At 41.3% G+C, this 21,000-nt stretch overlaps 1 protein-coding gene and 1 long non-coding RNA gene across 2 annotated transcripts; one reads left to right on the top strand and one right to left on the bottom strand.

Moving 5' to 3' along the window:
* Positions 1–286: 286 nt before the first annotated feature.
* On the bottom strand, positions 287–20,252 carry LOC138952464 (transmembrane emp24 domain-containing protein 7-like). Its single transcript, XM_070324134.1, has 5 exons — positions 19,863–20,252; positions 5,248–5,442; positions 3,881–4,045; positions 2,866–3,006; positions 287–2,065 (listed from the first exon to the last, which is right to left on the bottom strand). Exons 1-5 carry the CDS (start codon positions 19,863–19,865, stop codon positions 1,853–1,855), a joined length of 717 nt encoding a protein of 238 aa, XP_070180235.1. The 5' UTR covers positions 19,866–20,252; the 3' UTR covers positions 287–1,852.
* LOC138952158 (uncharacterized) lies at positions 10,411–17,269 on the top strand. The gene is made up of 6 exons (XR_011451315.1): positions 10,411–10,698; positions 11,183–11,278; positions 11,754–11,848; positions 12,552–12,614; positions 12,961–13,054; positions 17,068–17,269. It is a non-coding gene; the product is annotated as an uncharacterized lncRNA (long non-coding RNA).
* Positions 20,253–21,000: the final 748 nt, after the last annotated feature.

Raw genomic sequence — 21,000 nt, 5'->3', positions numbered from 1 at the left:
TTTTTGTCTGTACATGTTGCTCCATCATGCCAGGATTTCAGTATTCTGCCTGAAATAGACGTCTGAAAGTGCAGCTAACTGTTATAAATTGTTTGGGTTGTGATTCATGTGGTACTAAAGTTCTTAATTGTTAAAAAGCACATTGTGACTCGCACTCAAATAAATGCCCTGTTTATCTCTTTACATTTCAGAGTTTGGTTGTATGTTGCTCAAACTCGGATGTTAATGCTGTGGGTTGTATGTGGTTTGCATGGTTCCTTTGGGTATAAAGACAACTGAGTCAGGATTGTGAAAATCCTGTTTTAATATTGGTACAAGCACAATTCACAGTCAAAATAGCATTCTGTGAATGAACAGCCACACACATGCTTGTGATGCCACCCTGAAATCATGTTAATTCAACCGTAGCCCATACAAGCAAACAAAACACAAATACATGAACAAATAAATTAATAAGCTAATCTATTGATAAAACAACAAACATCTATAAGTAAGTACTATGCACTGTTTATATTCAGGTACAAAAGTCTTAATTAGTGATCCAAGTGTGTTCACCCCTTTTGTATTGATTATGTTTTATACCAGGTGATTGTGAGTTGTAATTATGCAGTATACCTTCTTTTGACATAACATGTAGCAAACATTCACTGCAGATGTTGCACACATGTGCACCTTATGATAATCATGCTTTGCAACTCATAACACGAGATCGAAACTTGGGGAAAATATGGAAACAACAGTAATAAAACCCCAGTGTATCTGGAGTGTTGAGATGTGCATTGTTTCCCTTTTTCAAGTATCTTTAGGCAATTGAAATTGTATCTTTAGGCAATTGAAACACTGTGATTCAAAGCAAGAGCATATATATATAAAAAATAAAAAATAAATTAAAAACAATGCAAGCTTGCTAGGAAGGTATATTGAATTCCTGCTGCTACTAACCTCCCTCCTCCTGCTATTACTGAGTACTGCTGCTAGTCTTTTAGTGCCCCTTTCGCCTTTCTTTGCACTGCCGTCTCCCAGCCCATCCACCCCAACCCACTCCCAATCCTCTTTCTGCTCAAAGAAAAATTACAAACATACTGAAGACCTCCTCCCTTTCAAGAGGTCTTTAAAATGTTCTCTATTGTAATAAGACTCTCTCTCTCACATGGGTACTATGATTTTGTCAGGGGTCCCTGAAATAAAGGGAGTGCTGTACAACTGATCTTCTCTCCCTTCCATGCCACTCGCGCATCAATAAAGCTAAATAAAACGAACATAACACTTTTTTTTCAATTTGAATATAATACAACAATAAAAGGAAAAACGATAAGGGCACAAACACAAGCCAACGTAACATATTAAGCGCTCGCTTGAGTTTGTTTACCTATTGGTTTTTCCCTCTTACTGTTGTACAGTCGAATCTGTTTATAATAAGGACCACCCAAGGGGTCAACTAAATTTGGTCCTTTAACTGGTGGTTGTTATGGAAAGCGGAACTTAACAGGAAACATCCCTCGACAGGTGGTCGTGATGGGCAGGTGGTCGATAAGAAAAGGTGGTCACTACGGCATGCTCGACTATCATTGTTCAAATTGAATACAATTTTGTTTGAACCAAATAAAATGGAACGTGAGAAAGCTATGTATACAGATTTTCTCTCCCTTTCATGTCATCCACACATCAGTAAAGCCAAATAAAACGGAACATCAGAGAGCTATGTATACAGACTTTCTATCCCTTCAATGCCATCCACACATCAGTAAAGCCAAATAAAAACGGAAACTCAGAGAGCTATGTATACAGACTTTCTATCCCTTCCATGTCATCCACACATCAGTAAAGCCACATAAAACGGAACCTCAGAGAGCTATGTATACGTAATGACTTGTTTCTCATGGGGCTCTCCCTCAGGGAGTTTGGTGGAGGATCGCTTCTCCATGAAGAAGGTTCTCAGCACCAGCACCTGCCCTACGCTGCACAGCATCACCACCAGCGATTGGCCCATCGACCACCACGTCACCATCCTGTTCAGCTGCTCCGCCAGGTGGCGCCCTATCGACTCCCTGATGCGATATTTCCTCTGAAAAAGGAGAGAGAGAGAGAGAAAAAAAAGCTAGGGTGATGCAATGGCCGCTTTTTTTGCGTTGGGTTGCCCTGGAATCGTAGGTGAATTTAAATCTGTTTATGGTTTTCATGAAATGAAAACTTAACTTAGTGAAGTTGAGCACTAATGACAAGATAGATCAGGGCTGGACCTAGTGAATGAGAGCGGGAGAGGCTTGCAAATCGAGGCAGGGGTACAGGGGCTGTCCATGTCGGAGGAGCATTTGAAAGGGGTATTTAAGTTCTTTCCTTGATACAAAAAAAAAAAAGGAAAAAAAAAGGGACATTGGCTGGGTGAGGGGTGGGGATTTCCGGAACTCAGGACTCCCTATCCCCCCACTCTTCAAGGTTGCTACGCCTCCATGGAATAGGCTGACTATTTGTAACAGTATGTAATAATTTTCCTTAATGAAAACGCTTTGACAAAAGGTGCTGCCAGTCATTCAGCCTGGCGGTGCCAGTAACTTTCAGTTTTTGATCCATGACTTTAATTCAAGTTGTTTGATAGTGCAAATGATAAGCAAAATTACATCTTCAATATCGATGTCATCGTGGAATTTTGGCGTAACTCAATTCTTGGCGATTTTGATGTTTTTGAGAGTGAGACTAAGTTAATCATTCTCCATAAACAATTTTTTTTTAAAGCAACAGTGTGAATTTAAGAAGAAGTAAAAAAAAAGAAAAAACACCACCAAACATCATTTAAATTAATAACAGCGAAAAAGAGGGGTGTGGTGGGGTTGGGGGGAGGGAGAGAGGGAGAGAGATCATTCTGACCTGAAAATCTAGTGCAGCGCTGGTAGCCTCGTGGATGACATCACATGAGGTCTCGCTTGACTTTTTGACCCGTGGCACCGTGTCACCAATCTCCTCCGACAGGCTGCTGGTGAATGCTGGGCGTAGGCTGAACGTCACCACCTGGTGAAACAGGATTAACAAAAATCTTGTTGACAGGCAGACACACTTGAGAGGCACACTCGCGGGAATGCATACACTGATAGAGATACAGGCATGTACGGAGAAGAGCACAGACATGGATGTGTGTATTTGCAGAGAAAGTTCATAAATATGCAGATGCTCACCGACAGACCGACCGGCAGGCAGACAAACCGACAGGCACACACACACACACACACACACACACACACACACACATACACACGCACGCACTGGCACGCACACACACACACACACATACATACATACACACGCACGAACGCACACACGCACCCATGCACACAAACACATATACGCACAAACACGCACACACACGCATACACACACACACACACACACACACACACACACACACACACACACACGCGCACACACACACACGCACACACACACACACACACACACACTTGCGCACGCACAACTCCCGTATGTATACAAGAATTATGTCAAATAAAATCTGAGCCCTTCGCTCGGGAAACAAGCTTTCCTCGTATACAAATTGTCGCACTCATCCCTGGTGAGAGCCTGCTAACAGTGCATCTGTAAAGTACTTCATCCTCTTTTCTCTGTCTTCAGAAAAGGTCCTTTCTTTTTTTCTTTCTTTCTTTCTTTCTGTTTCAGTGTTAATTGGTAGTTTTTTGTGCTTGGCGTCCCAAGGACAGAAAGTTGTAAAAAAAGGCCCAGCCTTAAATCTTTATCTGTGTAAAATGAAGTTTACGGCCAGTCACTCAGTTCTTTCTTTCTTTCTTAATTTCTTGTTTCCCTTTCGTTCTATTCCTTCCTTCTCTTCCTTCCTTCCTTTTTTACCCCTTCCTTTCTTTCTTTCCTTCCTCACCTTATCGGTCATCTTGGAGAACTCGTTGCTGAAGCAGAACTTGAACTCTCCGTTCTGAGGCGTGAAGGTGACCTCGTCACTGGTGGCACGCTCCTTGTCATACAGCACCATGCCATTGGGCGTGATGATCTGGACGTTCAGGTCTTTCTGGCCTCCTCTTACCACCTCAATGGGATAGGAACAAATCAATTTGCTAGAATTAGGCCCCCAAAAAGTTTGTTTTCGATGATAAGCAACCATGCAGGTTGCTATGATGGCCCTGGATGCCGGCAGAGAAGAGTAACTTTCAATGTACATTCTGCCAAAACGAATGTTGTCATTTTTGATTAATTTTGTTAATTTAAAAAAGTTCTAGGATCGGAAGGAAAAAATAGGATTGGTCGGGGAATCTGAAACATTGAATTTGGTTGTGTTGTTTTGTAAGTCCTTATAAGATTCCGAGGTATAGTGGGACAGATTCGTGGATTCACGCCGACAGACACGGCACCGGCTGAAGTTAGCTAAAACGAGGCATCAAATGTACACTTATGAAGTGTCTTTTTGGCTTCCCCTTACAATCTCAACGGGAATGGAACATGTTGCTATCAATATAAGATTTCGAAGTAGTTGCATGGAGAGTTTCATGGAGTCACGCCAACAAATACACTAAAGTCAGCCAAACTCACATCAGTGAGGCATCAAATAACACACTTCTGTCCGATCATCCATGGGTCTATTGATGTGCTGCAAAAGTATTCACTTCTCAAACTAACTTGCAGAGAGAGAGAGAGAGAGAGAGAGAGAGAGAGAGAGATATATGGGAGGGAGGGGCAAAGGGAGAGCTATGAACTGGAACATGGTCTGCGTATATCCTACTGTTTGAGTAAAATAATCCATTCAACCATCCATCTGCTCCTCCCCGGATCAACTGACAAAAAGGAAATAGTCAGAAACATAAAACAATCAAAAAACAAGCAGCCTTTTTTTTGGCAATCAGTCTCGTTTTCAGGCTCACATGCCATGAAACCCACCAGTTCAGAAGCCTACCAAAGACATGTAGACTGACAGTAAGAAACACACAAAAACGAGCAGACAAAGAGAGAAAGGAAAAGCTGAATAACTAAAGGAAGAACAAAAGAAAGAGAGGGGTTGTGTCTTTTTATTCTGTGTGTGTGTGTGTGTGTGTGTGTGTGTGTGCGCGTATGTGCGCGCGCGTGCGTGCGTGAGTGCGTGCGTCATGTACGCGCGCGCGCGCGCGTGTGTGTGTGTGTGTGTGTGTGTGCGCGTGTGTGCGCGCGCGTGCGTGCGTGTACGCGTGTGTGTGTGTGTGTGTGTGTGTGTGTCTCTCACTCTCTCTCTCTTTCGACTAAAAACGTTATCCAACATACCTGGTACTCAAAGAAGATCTTCTCGCTGTCCTTCCAGACATTGGAGAAGCAGGCCATCTCCTGTTTGCTGACGATGTAGGTCATTTGCCGGCCTCCGTGGCTGGATACGGGGTTCACGTGTAACGCCAACAACACTGTGCATGTGACAGCGAACAGCTGACGGACTGAAGCCCTCGGTGATTGCATCGTGTGCAGCTGGCAACAGATCGAAAGTTCTGCTCGTTCGAGTTTGTGTGGGTTTGGACTGGTGGTGTAATACAGCGGTGGTGTGTACACATGCACGTAACGCTATATTTCTAAAAAGGTTATAGTTTACTGCTGTTGTGCCGGCGGCTACTGAAAGCAAAAGAGGAAAGCAAAACGGCGTTTTCTTTGTTAATTTTAAAGCTGTTTTTATTTTTACTCAATCAAGCTGCCGTGTTCCAATCAGTTGCTTCCATACTTTACACTGAACAGCGCTATCAATATCAAACTTTGGAGACCACAAACAGCGGCAACGACAGAAGATCGGCGGCATTTTGTCCGTCGTTTAAATTACATTTCGTCATTTTCGTTTCAACTTTGTATACAAAAACAGTAACATTTGACGGACATGCATGCCATGTTTGCCTCCTATCGACTCTTGCTTTGGATGCGATCACCTTCAGTCAGTTGTAAGCTGACACTGTCATCAAGGCTTTTGTTGTTTTGTGTGTGTGTGTGTGTGGTTTTTATATTTGATTTTTTTTTTTAACAAAATCACACGACCATGCTGACACACACGGAACTGTGTTTTCTTAAGGCTGTTCTTAACCAGACGAACCTTTGGTTCGCGAACTAGGTTCGTGGGGTTCGGCGAACCTCAAGACTGGTTCGGCGAACCATATGATCTCCAAACTGAACTAGGACTCCACCGCCCGCAGCGGGATGATTGACAGGCTGTTTACGCTCGCTCTCATCGCTAGCCCGCTTGCTCATGAAAACACCGCAGCGTTTTGCTTTGCTGGAGCAACCAGGTCGTTTGTACAAACTATTTTTAAGTCGGGAAGGGCCAGGATAGCTGCAGTTTTAACTTTTTCCTCCGTTTTGTACGCGGCTTCGCATCTCGATGTCGAAACGGGACGCCGCCATTTTGCGTTTCCCCTAGCAACTTAAATCTCGAAGGGATGTGAGCTTTTTAAGTTTTATTTAGAGCAGTAATTAATACTTTTAAATAACATTGTTAGTTTCTTCTTGCACTTTTTTTACTCTCTAGTACATCGAATTAAAAAAAAAAGGAAGAAAACTGTTGAGCTGGAAAATGAAAGCGAAACTAGGACTGACGTGTGATGGATACCGCTTTTTCCCTTTTCAGTCACTTTAATACTGTTTTAATTATTGAACTACGATCAAAATATTGCCGGGCCGAAAAGACATTTCTAACCTTTTTGGACGACAAGTATTCAGTGAGAAAAGGCATTAAAAAGGTGTACAACTGAACTATGATGAAAAAGCTTATGATACTGATATTAGCGCCGCGCGGCCTGGCTTTATTTATCGTCTATTTCATTCTCACAAGGAGGCGGACAGCGGAGGGGGGGGGGGGGGGGGGGGAGGGGGGTGATTGTGGTGGGCATTACTCTGGCAGATATGTTGAATGCCACAAAAATAACAGCTCAGCTCGGCGGTTGTGTCGGCGTCACGTGTTGTTGGGACTTTCGGTTCAACCGGAAAACAGTGAATCAACTGAGTCAACTCGAGCTAGTTGCGTATACATAACTTATTTGCCTTGCGAGTAACCAAATACTGCAGCAGTTTGTATAGCAGGTTTAAAAAAAAACCCCAGGAATCTGCATATGTTTATTTTGCTTTAAATACGTGTGATTGTACAACAAAATACGCAACCGGTGCTTACAACTAAATATAAGCTCTAGGTCAGTGTCCACTGATACAAACTGGCGCTAAATATAAAAACACAACTCAAAATCTTTCAGTTTCGGGTCCTGGAGTTTTATTGTTCTGCAAACCATACAGGCTCAACAGTTGGTTGTCAGTTTTGGTTTTGTTGCCCAGTTAACGCGCAAAAGATTTGTTGACTACTAAGTAGGTTAAAACTGTACATATGTAGGTCACCTACATCGGCTAAGGCCGCAACGTTTAGGATCTCTCCCTTCTTTCCCTTAGTAAAGCCGCTGGGACAGCCAGTCGCTCTGCGCTATTGTAAACAATACGGCTTGCTGCTATGGTTGCTCGTCACATTTGACAGGTGCCATACCAGACCTACAACAGACGAGGGAAAACTCTAGTGGTACCTCTTATAGCAGCAGAGGTTCATATGCTTGTCTTGGTTCTTAACCAGACGAACCTGAGTTTTCGAACTCACGCCGTGGATCGTGTAACTCTGCATTTGCGCCACCGCAACTTTTTATCGCTTCACGCCGACGAAGAGGCAAGCTGCGAGGTAGGTCTCTCGAATGATAAATTAAATTGTTAGAATGCTAGGCACTCAGCATGTTCTCAAGTGTTGCATTTCACATACTTATATCCTTAGCTATATTTCTGTATATATTTGTTGATGCTTTGATGGCCCTGGTGATCGTGACGATCTGTTTTTCTTCTCGTTTCCCCATGTTTTGGGCATATTTTCAGTTTCTGCGTCAAATGCAACAAAACGGAGATTACTGGTTATTCTTGGACATGTTCACAGATAACTTTAATGTTTTATGAATCTCCACGTGTAGTTTCTCTGTATATAGTTCCATATATACTTTGCAAGAAGCAGATAAAAACAGAGTGTCAACAACTCTCTGTAATTCGCCACCGCATCAATTCAATGTTAGATGTAACTCGTCACCGCATTTTTTGTTATTCGCCACCGCACTACGCAAATTGTTATTTTCAAACGCAACAACATCGTGGAGGCATTTAAACCTTTATTTTTGTCACAAAACTGACAGCAATTGATAGGAGCATTTTAACTTTAGTGCTGCAAGTTTTAAACTCAGGGGCGTGGCGTGATCTTGCCTATGCAAAGGATTTAAAGGCACCATGAGTTGACAAATCAAACTGTAGTATTTCTTCTTCTTCTTCTTCTTCTTCTTCTTCTTCTTCTTCTTCTTCTTCTGTATGAAAAGTATGCTTATCTGTACTTGAGTGTATAACCCACATGTACTGGAATGTGCTTTTATATATATATATATATATGACCCCCCCAAAAAAATCCCTGGGACTGTGAGATTCAAGAGGTTTAGGGTATGATGACATCAATAGGAAATATAACAGTGCTTACCGTAAGAGTGAAAAAAAAAATACTATATTTACAAGTGGGAAATGCATCGATGACTGCTAGTGATGATCTGAACAGATTACGCAGCAAAATAAAGACACATCAGAACATGAAGACCAACGTTTTCACCAATGAGATTTCACTTCTAGGAAGGCACGCTGATGAAAAGTTTGTCCTCATGTTTTCTTATGCATTCATTTACATTCGGAAGATTGACTACACATACAAGAATGTACAAAAGCGTTCCGCATGGTTTGAACATTACTTAGTGTAAGGTGACGAATGGCAGGATGGATAGCGTACTGCCCCTATGATCCGCTTGATTTCCTTGATCCGCTTGATTTCCTTGGCCTCGGGTTCAATCCCTTGCCGGGACAGTTCATAAAGTGAATTTGGGTTTACGCTATGCATTAAAAGCTTGTCGTCAGTGGTTTTCTTCCGGGTCCTACCAGTTTGTTTTCCTCCACCATTTCAAAAATGTAAATTAATTGTGCCCATCTGCAAAAATTTAAAAAAAATTATCTTTCCAAATTCTGATTTCCTAATTGCAGCTTTAATCCTTCGTACCACATGGTGAGTGTGTGTTGTACGATTGTCACCATGTGAGCGTACGTGTTGAAACAAAGCGCCGCACTTTGAGCTCGTAATGAGAAATCGCGCGTATTAAATTTAATTATTATTATTATTATTAGTTACTGGCAAGCTGCTCAGATCAGCCCCCCTCCCACGCACACAAACACAACTGATTTTATATCAATGAAACTAACCCCTGTATGCATTTTTTTTCTCAATTTATTTATTTAATTTATTTATTCTGTTTTTACAACCCACTGCCAAAACATTTCAATTTTGTTTGTAGTGGACATGTTTCTACATCCCCTGACCATGATCATTTTCATTTCTGATGTCTGATTTCTTTGTCTCCTCCATTTTATTTTTTTAAAGGCATATGCTTGTTGCAGTACACTCCACAATCTTAATCAATGTTTATGTCACACAGGATTGGAACCAAATTGTGGGGCCAAATACCACATAATTCTAAAATTCTTAAGCTTCGTTGGTGTTTATGTGTGTGAAATAATTCTAAAATTCAGTCATTCCTATTACCAGCGACAACACAAAAACTCATCAGTTTGACGCTGGAAGAGAAAAGAACGCCTCTGACAGACGTGACGTTTTTCGGGAAAGAAGAATGACGAAGAATGTGGGAGTGAAACGCCGCCAGGTGCGTCTCAGAAACGTGTTCTACAAAAGCTGAACTATACACTGAACTGAACAACTCCAAATCAATATTTTCAATTGGAAGTGACAGAATCACTGAACTCTTCAACATATTATGCAATTCATTAGACAAGTTGCGGTGGCGAATAACATCCAAGACGTGAAATTGCGGTGGCGAATTACACCAAGCATCGGTGGCGTATAACATGAAGTCTAATTGTTTGTGTTTTCTTTTGCCGCGTGCGTCACCCAAAGACAAAATTGTGCAACATCATTCATCAAGAATACAAAGGACATGTTTAGCTCACAGGATATCATCACGGGAATGCATCAACTAGTGCTGTTTCGTTGAAGTTACGAAGGAAGAGACAAATCGTGCAATTTTTACTACAATTCCAGCAGAAATCGGACTTCTGAACTGCCGAAACCTGACATTTCGACTAAAAAAGCACGTGCCTTAGACCTTGAGTATATACTTCTTTAAAATGTACTAATGAAGAATCTAGATGATGCCTGAAAGTCCTACAAATTTTCATTTTCTGTGAGAGACCTACCTTGCAGCTTGCCTCTTCGTCGGCGTGAAGCGATAAAAAGTTGCGGTGGCGCAAATGCAGAGTTACACGATCCACGGCGTGGAACTAGGTTTGGGAGGTTCGGCGAACTAGGTTCGGGGTTTGCAAGTCATGTCTTGGGAACCTTGAAGATCGGGCCGAACCTTTGACTCTTCTGCCAAGGAGGAAGACAAATTATTGAAAAACTGAATCTCAATGGCGGACGAATTCACCCAAGTCAAAATTACATTTTCTGAGATTTTATAAAAACAACGCTTGAACGAAAAGGTAGAATGGTGACTTCCGTTCGATTTCAAGTTAAGCTTTTCACTTTTCCGAGCAAGACAACCGCTGAGAGTGAAAAAACGCCGCTGTTCGACTTCGAAATTTCCAGTCGTAGACGACCTTCGCTTCTGCAGCATTGTGTTAGTGCAGGTGAGGCAGTGTTACTCATTTCGCTGAGCTCGTTTTCGTATTGTTGTGCATTAGGATCATCTAGTATGATATGAATAAAAGCAGGAATGACTTCGGCATGTAAACGCATTGATTTTGTCGAAATCAGCACAGCAGTAAGCTAGATTCTTTCTGCTCAATTTGTTTAATTTTTTTCTTCAAAAGTTTATGACTTTGATTTTGATTGTTTGTTTATCTCATCGGCACATCCATCAGGCAAAATATCAATATGTTGAATGATAACGTTGAGATAAGGAAGTTCACACATTTATCTGCTTGCAACAACAATCGCAAGGACAGATCTATCTGCTTCGTTGACTGCTAGATTTTCATTGAATTTCCCAAGTAATGATGATCTCGTTTTCAATTAGATCTGGACAGTGTTTGTGTTCTTAGATTCATGATTGACCATGCAGGCTGATTGAGATCATAACATTGTGTTTGTTTGTGCTGGTGCAATGTGCAGATCAATGGCCCGGACCGCAGGATGACCCAGTGATCAATACAACTTGCGTTCACCACTCAACATTGTCTTCCACCTAACTCAAGGGCAAAAATAAAGGTACATGGTGGTGAAATCATTGTGCAATTTATGTCTGTGAAGATCAAGATAGTTGTTAGCACTAACTGATCATGCTTATTATTATCAAGTTACATACACACTCCGCCCCAGCTCCACCCTAAACCCATAACAACACTCTCCAGTCCAACTACCCCCACCCTTCCGTGCAACATATGTTGCCGTCTGTACCTTGTTTGTGGTTATGGGGAGTGCTCAAATAGTTCCATAACTGTTAATATAAATTAAAAGTACTGAGAGTTTCATTTTCCATTGCTCTTCCCCTTCCTCACGTCACATTACACACTCCCTTTGCCCCATCCCCCACCCCCTCTCTCTTTCTATGCTCTCTTTTTTCTTTTACTTCTTCTTCTCTTTCTCTCTCTCTCTCTACCTGTATAAATCAGCTCTCTGGTTGTTGCTTCTGTAAGTGTAATGTAAAGTTCTACATCTCTGCATTTGTATTGTCATTTTTCAGAATGCCCTTGTAATAACTTCAGCGTCTGCCCATGGAGTCTATATAGGTCAAAGTCTCAAATGTGATGTGATCAAGAGGATGCCGCAATGATCCAGGTAATATTGCAAATACTCAAACTGATCTAAAAGCAGAAGCATAACGTGATCCACAAACATTTCTGCTTAAACATTACAGGGTTACAGTACACCCAGAAAAACAGCTGGATGTTAGTGCATAATTATCTGCAAGTGCAAGCAACATCGACCCTCTCCCCCTGCTCTTTTTCCATCAGCAAGAGCAACATTTATTTTCATGTACAACTTTTCTAGTGCCTCTTATGTTGTATAACTGTTGATATTTAAATGAAGCAAGTGTTTGTTTTCAATGGCACTGCATTTCCCATGTACACACACACACACACACACACACACACACACACACACACACACACACACACACACACACACACACACACACACACATTCGCATTGTCTCTGCCTGTCTGTCTGTCTGTCTGTGTCTGTCTGTCTCTCTCTCTGTCTCTGTCTCTCTCTGTCTGTCTGTCTGTCTGTCTCTCTCTCTCTCTCTCTCTCTCTCTCTCTCTCTCTCTCTCTCTCTCTGTTTTTACATCAGTAATTTTGATCACTTGCACTTCACTGGGATTTAGTTACTGAATCAGACATTCAGTGAGAATGTTATGTAGAGTAAGAGTATTGAGTCTGCTGCTGCTGCTGCTGTTGTTCTTACTCCTTACTGTTTTTTCTCTCTGCATAATTCTTGTTCTCCCTTAAAATGCTGGTGTTTTTTTCATCATTACAGTATCTGTCCATTGAGTCTGCGTCTGAGCTGTGATGGGACCAAAAAGATTCCAGAATGAAAGAGGTAACTTTTACTGATCTTTATTTAGTTTATGGAGAAGTTGGTTCACATAATGCATTACAGAGTTGCTGCCTTTTTAGATATATATATATTAAACATTGTACCAGTCATTACATGATCAAACTGTGTTAGCCACCCCACCTTCCCCGGTTCCCAGCTATCCTTCTATCCCCGCCTCTAAACCCCCACCCCAATCCTTCCATCTCCCCCAAATCAAATTTACTGACACAACACTGATTTTCATTTTACCTTATTTAAGTGTTCTTTGAATAAAATTATATAGCCTGTTGCTGCTGCAAATGTTGTTGTGACTGTTCTTCCTCAGTGTATATTTTTTTCGTTTCCTCAGAATGCAGTTCTCCCATGCACCACAGCGTCTATCAATGGAGTCTACAATATTGTCTGGGATGTGATTTGAGCAAGAGCATGTCAGAATGATCAAGGTAACTTTTTAAACACACAGAACTGATCAAACTGTAGAATTCAAGTACACAATTTCAGATGTTTTCAAATGCATAACATACTGCAACAGTCAGGGTCTTTCTCCACATAAAGAGTGTGAGGTTTTCTTGGTAAAATTGCGATTTTTGTCGCTATGCGCAGAGTGCGACCTTTTTATTTGATTTTTGACTCACATGCGAAGCAAAAGTGAGTCTATGTACTCACCCGAGTCGTCCGTCCGTCCGTCCGTCCGGAAAACTTTAACGTTGGATATTTCTTGGACACTATTCAGTCTATCAGTACCAAATTTGGCAAGATGGTGTATGATGACAAGGCCCCAAAAAACATACATAGCATCTTGACCTTGCTTCAAGGTCAAGGTCGCAGGGGCCATAAATGTTGCCTAAAAAACAGCTATTTTTCACATTTTTCACATTTTCTCTGAAGTTTTTGAGATTCAATACCTCACCTATATATGATATATAGGGCAAAGTAAGCCCCATCTTTTGATACCAGTTTGGTTTACCTTGCTTCAAGGTCAAGGTCACAGGAGCTCTTCAAAGTTGGATTGTATACATATTTTGAAGTGACCTTGACCCTGAACTATGGAAGATAACTGTTTCAAACTTAAAAATTATGTGGGGCACATGTTATGCTTTCATCATGAGACACATTTGGTCACATATGATCAAGGTCAAGGTCACTTTGACCCTTATGAAATGTGACCAAAATAAGGTAGTGAACCACTAAAAGTGACCATATCTCATGGTAGAAAGAGCCAATAAGCACCATTGTACTTCCTATGTCTTGAATTAACAGCTTTGTGTTGCATGACCTTGGATGACCTTGACCTTGGTATTTTGGTAGGAAAAATGTGTAAAGCAGTTCTTAGTGTATGATGTCATTGCTATGTAAAGGTCAAGGTCAAGCATGTGAGTCGTATGGGCTTTGCCCTTCTTGTTGTACTATAAAGGCAGATATTCAAATAAAAGAAAGTCTTGCATGGGGAGGAAGGAATATGCATGAGGCTTTTGACAAGACAAACTGTCCTTATTAGAGCCTAAACATACGTTCCTTACCGTTAGAACCAAAATGTCAGACATCATAGATGCTCCAATTAAACAAAAGAAGGGCATCCTTTTACTTAAACATAATTATACACTGTACCGCACATTAATAACCTGGTTGTGTTCTGTGGCAGTGCATAGTGGGAACCTTTTTGCTTAATGAATTTCACATGTGTCTGTAACTTGAATCTCCACCAAAAGAAGCTGGACGTAAAAAGGGGTGTCTAAAAAAAAGCGCCCTATTTCCTTTTTGATCTCTTTTTTTTTTCGCAGTCAAAAATGTGATTAAAAAGAAAATAGGGAGGTTTTTTTACCATCCTGTATAGTCTTGTTGTTCCCATGTAAAAACCTAGTCAAACATGTGGTGTCTGATATGCTGGGTAATATGGTGAGGAACATGCCTTTAAAGGCCCAGTCATAATTGTGAAAGCCGTTCTGCTCAGCTGGAATTTGATGAATTTTGTTGTTGTTGTGTTTAATGAAATGAATTCGCAAAAAGGAAAACAATTTTTTTTTACTGTTCACACAAAGCACTTGTAGATATTTGGTATGTGCCGCATGTCAGGGGTGGTCTTATTCAATCAATCAATATGAGGCTTATATCGCGCGTATTCCGTGGGTACAGTTCTAAGCGCAGGGATTTTTATTTTTTTTAATTTTTTTAATTTTTATGCAATTTATATCGCGCACATATTCAAGGCGCAGGGATTTATTTATGCCGTGTGAGATGGAATTTTTTTACACAATACATCACGCATTCACATCGGCCAGCAGATCGCAGCCATTTCGGCGCATATCCTACTTTCACGGCCTATTATTCCAAGTCACACGGGTATTTTGGTGGACATTTTTATCTATGCCTATACAATTTTGCCAGGAAAGACCCTTTTGTCAATCGTGGGATCTTTAACGTGCACACCCCAATGTAGTGTACACGGAAGGGACCTCGGTTTTTCGTCTCATCCGAAAGACTAGCACTTGAACCCACCACCTAGGTTAGGAAAGGGGGGAGAAAATTGCTAACGCCCTGACCCAGGGTCGAACTCGCAACCTCTCGCTTCCGAGCGCAAGTGCGTTACCACTCGGCCACCCAGTCCTAATACATACAGGTAAACTGACAGGTACTTTTCCACAGTGGAACCCCCCTTTCAGACCCATTCATTTCAGACTTCCTCCTTTTTAAGATCTTGCTTCTTTAGATGTTCTGTGACGGGTGAAGTGGCGCGCAGTGGTAAGACGTCGGCCTCCTAATCGGGAGGTCGTGAGTTCGAATCCCGGTCGCTGCCGCCTGGTGGGTTAAGAGTGGAGATTTTTCCGATCTCCCAGGTCAACTTATGTGCAGACCTGCTTAGTGACTTAATCCCCTTCGTGTGTACACGCAAGCACAAGACCAAGTGCGCACGGAAAAGACCCTGTAAACCATGTCGGAGTTCGGTGGGTTATGGAAACACGAAAATACCCAGCATGCCTACTCAACGAAAGCGGAGTGAAGCTGACTATGCTCTCAGAGTATAGTGTGGGGAACCCAAATGGGCAAACAAGCTCACACGTCACCAGAATTTCTGGAACGCTGAAGAAGAAGAAGATGTTCTGTTCATAACCTCTGTAAATTACCCCCATTTTTAGACCCCTTCCATTTTAAGACTTGATTTTCTCACATTTTTTAAGGTCTTAAAAGGGGTTTCCCCTGTACTCCTAAAAAAACCTGACCCACAAAGTAATTTAATTATAACTGCTGTAATCGTTCCTTCCGTGTGCTATTATCTGTGGGTTTTTTTTCTTTCTCCTGTGTTGTCTCATCCTCTGTGCGCCCTGAAAGAGACCTCCGGGTCGAAATTGCCGTACCTTGTCTTATCCAGCTGTGATCCCGCCTTCGTATTAATGTGAGGGCAGTACTTTTTTTAAACTTTCAATATTGACCGTACGTTTTGCATAAAACACCAATAATGAATTAAAAATACATCAGAAAATTATTTCCTCACTATACACAATAACCCCTCATTTAAAGGCTGACAAAGTCCTATTTAATTAGTTTACTTACTTCCAGGGCTTTTCCCGTCATTGCGGGGATGTATAAATTAAGCTTCCTGCAAAGTTTTAGGTTTGAAGTCCTTAACAATTACAAGAAATAATCAATTCTTAATAAAGTTTATTGCTATCTTTAGAAACAGTTCTCCAGGCCGGGCTTGGGCTATTTTTAGACCGTCAACACAGACAGTACAGCTTCGTCAATCCCCGCGTGAAGGAAATCGCTCACCTTCCACGTGCAAAACGTAGTGATATTGACACGCCAGATTAGCGCGGTAGCGGATTGTGCTAAGCAGGAAAGCGCGCTTTTCTGTATTCTTGTTAACTTCGCAATTTCCGGAAAACATCCACTTTCACTTTGAGACTGTTCTGTTTACATTCGACACTATCAACACCACTTTGCAATACTGAAATAATTTTTTCTGTTTTCGAAAGCTACAGCCAATCGTTATTATATCCCCTTAGGTACAGTTTTATAACATTATTGGCACATGTAAACAATAGGAATTAATTAATGAACGCTACGAAAAGGGCAGCCTTTAACCTATGAACTTGCAACTGTGTTGACCTGTGTAATGTAACATAGACCACCACCATCTCTGTCTCTCTGTCTCTGTCTCTCTCTCTTACACCCCTTACCTGTTCGCAAACCTTTACCCAAATGTATGCTAAATGTATACAATACAAGACAAGACAAGACATGGCAAGACAAGACAAGTTAGGAAAAGGTTGCCAGTAGGCCAATAGAGGGATGGCAAGACAAGACAAGGCATGACAAGACAAGACAGGACAGGACAGGGACAAAAAGAAAAAAAGATAAAAAGAAAGATAACTAATTCGGTCAACAGATGTAAAAGAAATAAGCATTTGTTTGGGTTGAATGTTTGGGTGTCACCCTGTATATATTTGTATTTTTGCAGGACAGGGTCGAGTTGTGATGATGTCAGGGCGACTGAAGACACACCAACAAGTATTCTTCGGAAGTGTTTGGAACACAAATGAACATTATTTCATAATAAAAAGGCGGCTGACATTGATGTTCATATCGGTTCATGTTCATATTCTCAGCACAGACGTTAGAAATCGGATGTTTAAGAACAAGAGACAATTAACCCTGAATAAAGCCTTATGAAATATAGTTGGAGCTGGATCAAAAGTGTGTGTGTGTGTGTGTGATTGAAGGGCAACATTTATAAATGATGAGACAGAAAGCTAAAGCACATCCTTTTATCGTACGTTCCATATCGTCCTCCTATTTTAAATGCTTGCTAATACAGACATTCTCCAAGAAAACGTCTATCCAGTAATGTTTTGTTTATCGCAATGAAAGCTTTTTTTTTTTTAGAAGAATGAAGAGGAATCAAATTTTTAAAAAACAAAAACCAAGACCAATTGCTCAAAACGTAAAGAAACAGGATGATTTTGGTTCAGTAGTACCGTACTTTTCGGACTATAAGGCGCTGCCGTGTATAGGGTGCACCCCCTACTTTTTAAAAAAAAAATGAAAAAAGCCTAGAATAAGGCGATGCCATGGATAAGGCGATGGTGTCGTGCATAAGGCGATGGCATGAAAGAAAAAAATGAAGAAAAACATCGTACATAGAAAAAAACAAAAAAAACATCAATGATCAAACATGGCGACCGCTCAAAATCGGCAGGAAACACTGTTTCAAACAGAAAGTCCAGTCGTATCGCAAGATCGATGGCTTTAATCTTGAAGGCAGCATCGTATGAAGCTCTCTTCGTTTTCGGCATCTTGACAGTGACAAAGTCGAAGTGCAAGTTGAAGCGGTACCCAGTTGAAGTGTCAAGAGACCGACTGTCGACTGTCGTGTTTCAACGCAACTAGTGTTCAGGTAATTTTTTCGGCGATCAACATTGCTTGAATTGTGTTCACTTAAATGGTTGTTAGTTGCTCATTGATTTCAAGTTCACAGTGCTCGTGAAACCTATTTTATCCGAGAATAAGGCGACGTCGTGTATAAGGCGACCCCACGATTTTAAGTAAAAAAATAAAAAAAAAGTATCGCCTTATAGTCCGAAAAGTACGGTACTATTTGTAGACCCTTAAAGCAATACATCCACAAGGGATTCCAGTGTATCAGTGCAAATAGAAAATTTCTGATATAACTTGAAAATTAAAACAGACTGAATTGTGATAAAAAGAACCAAAATCCCGAGTAGTTTTTTTTTTTAGGTCTCCCTCTTCACTCAATCTCCAAACTCATATTCTGTACCGAAAAGAGCTCAAACACACACGTGGACAGACAGACACGCACACACACGTGGACAGACAGACACGCACACACACTTTGGTAAACATCATGTATGCTTCTCGACTCTGCTGATCCACAATTAGAAATATCGCTATCATCATTTATTTTTGGTCACCGTCTTTCCCTTTTCACGGGCAAGTTTTTTTGTGTAGCATTTCCCATAGAACCCCGATGGCTCCACGGTAGACACAATGATCAGTCCATACCAGTCATGTTATTTTCTCGAATCAAATTTATAACCCTTAACCCAGGAGGGTAAATGACATAGAAGGCTTCGGGTAATCTTGAACTTTAATGTGTTAAATTCATAGCTCATAATTCAGAGGCATTCAAGCCTCCAAATTTGGAGAACCTGCACTTGTAATCATAACAAGTCTTTTAGATCCCTTTAAAGTCACGGAATGAACTCCGATGAACTGTACGAATCATAGCGTACTCTGGTACGAATGCATTTTGTTTACAAATTACATGCGTCAAAGAAGGAATTATCCGTGTCAGCGGACAGGGGAGGCAACTTTGTCGTGTAATTGAAGTCCCTTGGTTGACAACCTACGCCATTTTCGCCGATCAAACAACCAAATTAATTAATTATGCTTAGGTTTGGAGCTTAATCCGTCAATTAATTTCATGATAAATGTTCTTGGGCTTGATTACAGGTACTTGGATCTAAAATAAGTAAAGTATGCCACTCGATTCTGAGCTATGAATTTAACACACTAAAGTTCAAGATTACCAGGCTTCGTGCACCATGATCAAGTGGGAAGGAGAGACCCAAATCGACAACCAGCACGGAGTTACCACTCAATCGGTGATTTCGTCTTGGAGGCAGCCATTTTTGGAAGGGGAATAACTTACTTGCTTTTATTGTCGACTCGGAGTGAGCTCCCCTCGTTTGTCGGCGATCCAGGTTTCGTGTCTTAACTGGACGAACTAGTCCTTGAGTTTGCCGAACAAGTTCACCCAGTTAAGACACAAACCATGGTTCGCGAACCTTAGTTCGGCGAACCAATGGTTCGTCTGGTTAAGAACAGCCTTTACTGGGCTCCTTGTATATATTGTTGTAATTAAAGGCACAGTCCTTCCCGTGTAAACAGTTGGACTCAATATCTCAGATCTGCCCTGGCTTCTACGTGGGGAAAGAACCCACCCCTCCACTTGGCCACAGACCAAACATTAACAGCCTGGGGGCTCTCTGTTCACAGTCAGACTCTTTTAATGAATGAATGATTTTGTAAGAAATTCATTCATTAAAAATCAATGTTACCACAGCAAGCACTGAGTCGGGATGCTGGTCGTTTTAGGTATGTGACCTAATTGGAGGGGTGGTCTTGTTCCATGTCAGCCGGATGGTGAGCCGAACCTAGGATGGAGCCTTTCATGACAATGTAAAATGAAAACAAACAACCTAACAAAATCACAGAGTATGTTAAAGGACTCACCATAAAACGATCCACACACAACTACACTGACCAGAGTGCGCACCGCAGACGTGAAGCAAACCACACTTTGCAAACACGTCCACAAACGTTCGATCACGTCTGTACGTCTGCTTGAAACAAGTTTCCCGGCTTTATCCGCACAGAGCAATTAGACAGGCTCGTTAATATTGCAGAATGAGGCACAGTACACCACACGCATCAGTTGCAGACATTTACCCAAGTTCCACCAAAACCATCGCATCACATACACACGCAGCTTTGGCGCTATGAATTTGAACGTGAAGCAGACTTTCGTTGGGTTGTCTACGTTGTCTTGTGTTCAGCCACATAAGTGTATGGGCAAAGGTTTCAATCTTACTCCCTCCATCGGCTGTTACCGCTTCATGAATTGTGTGACTATGATTTCACTCTTCGATCCTGAGGGGAACCAACCCGAGAGCTGAGAAATTCGTGTATTTTGTTTAATCTCCTTCGATCCACAGTTCCCCCGCTGTGACATCTGGGATCCAAGTTTTGTTGGGGAGACGGTGAGACGACGTTGTTGCATGCTTGACGTACTACCTTTAGGCTGCTGATCAATTTGTTTTCAGTTCAAATCCATGTGGCCACCTCGACATGAACGTGGACTAGGTTTCGAACTTTGGGGAAAAAACCGGGATGAGTTTGGTCTTGTTTTAATTATTTAATATCGATTCTTACAAGCCCTACCCCCTTCTCCTTCTCCATATAATTATTATCCCTGCCATTTGTGCTCTCTCATCCCCAAAATCAATATCGAAATGAATTAAATGATTTAATTTTAAAAAAGAAACAAGTCGCGTAAGGCGAAAATACAACATTTAGTCAAGCTCAGTCGAACTCACAGAATGAAACTGAACGCATTGCATTTTTTCCGCAAGACCGTACACTCGTAGCATCGTCTGTCCACCGCTCGTGGCAAAGACAATGAAATTAACAATCCAGAAAAGCGCGGTAGCGGTTGCGCTGAGGAGGATAGCACGCTTTTCTATATCTATATTCTTTTTAACTCTCTGAACGTGTTTTTAATCCAAAAATATCATATCTATATGTTTTTATAATCAGGAACGGACAAGGAATAAGATGAAATTGTTTTTAAATCGATTTCGGAAATTTAATT

Source organism: Littorina saxatilis, linkage group LG17 (assembly GCF_037325665.1).
Source record: "Littorina saxatilis isolate snail1 linkage group LG17, US_GU_Lsax_2.0, whole genome shotgun sequence".
In the NCBI taxonomy this organism is placed as follows: Eukaryota; Metazoa; Mollusca; class Gastropoda; order Littorinimorpha; family Littorinidae; genus Littorina; species Littorina saxatilis.
The sequence above is the reverse complement of the archived record's forward strand: the minus strand, read 5'-3'. Positions and strand labels throughout refer to the sequence as shown.

Bases quoted from the DNA above. Each gene is read 5' to 3' on its own strand.
- LOC138952464 (XM_070324134.1), bottom strand. The intron at 4,046-5,247 runs GTATGTTGGATA...TATCCCATTGAG, and splicing joins AGATCTTCTTTGAGTACCAG to GTGGTAAGAGGAGGCCAGAA. The intron at 3,007-3,880 runs GTGAGGAAGGAA...CTGTTTCACCAG, and splicing joins TCTCCAAGATGACCGATAAG to GTGGTGACGTTCAGCCTACG.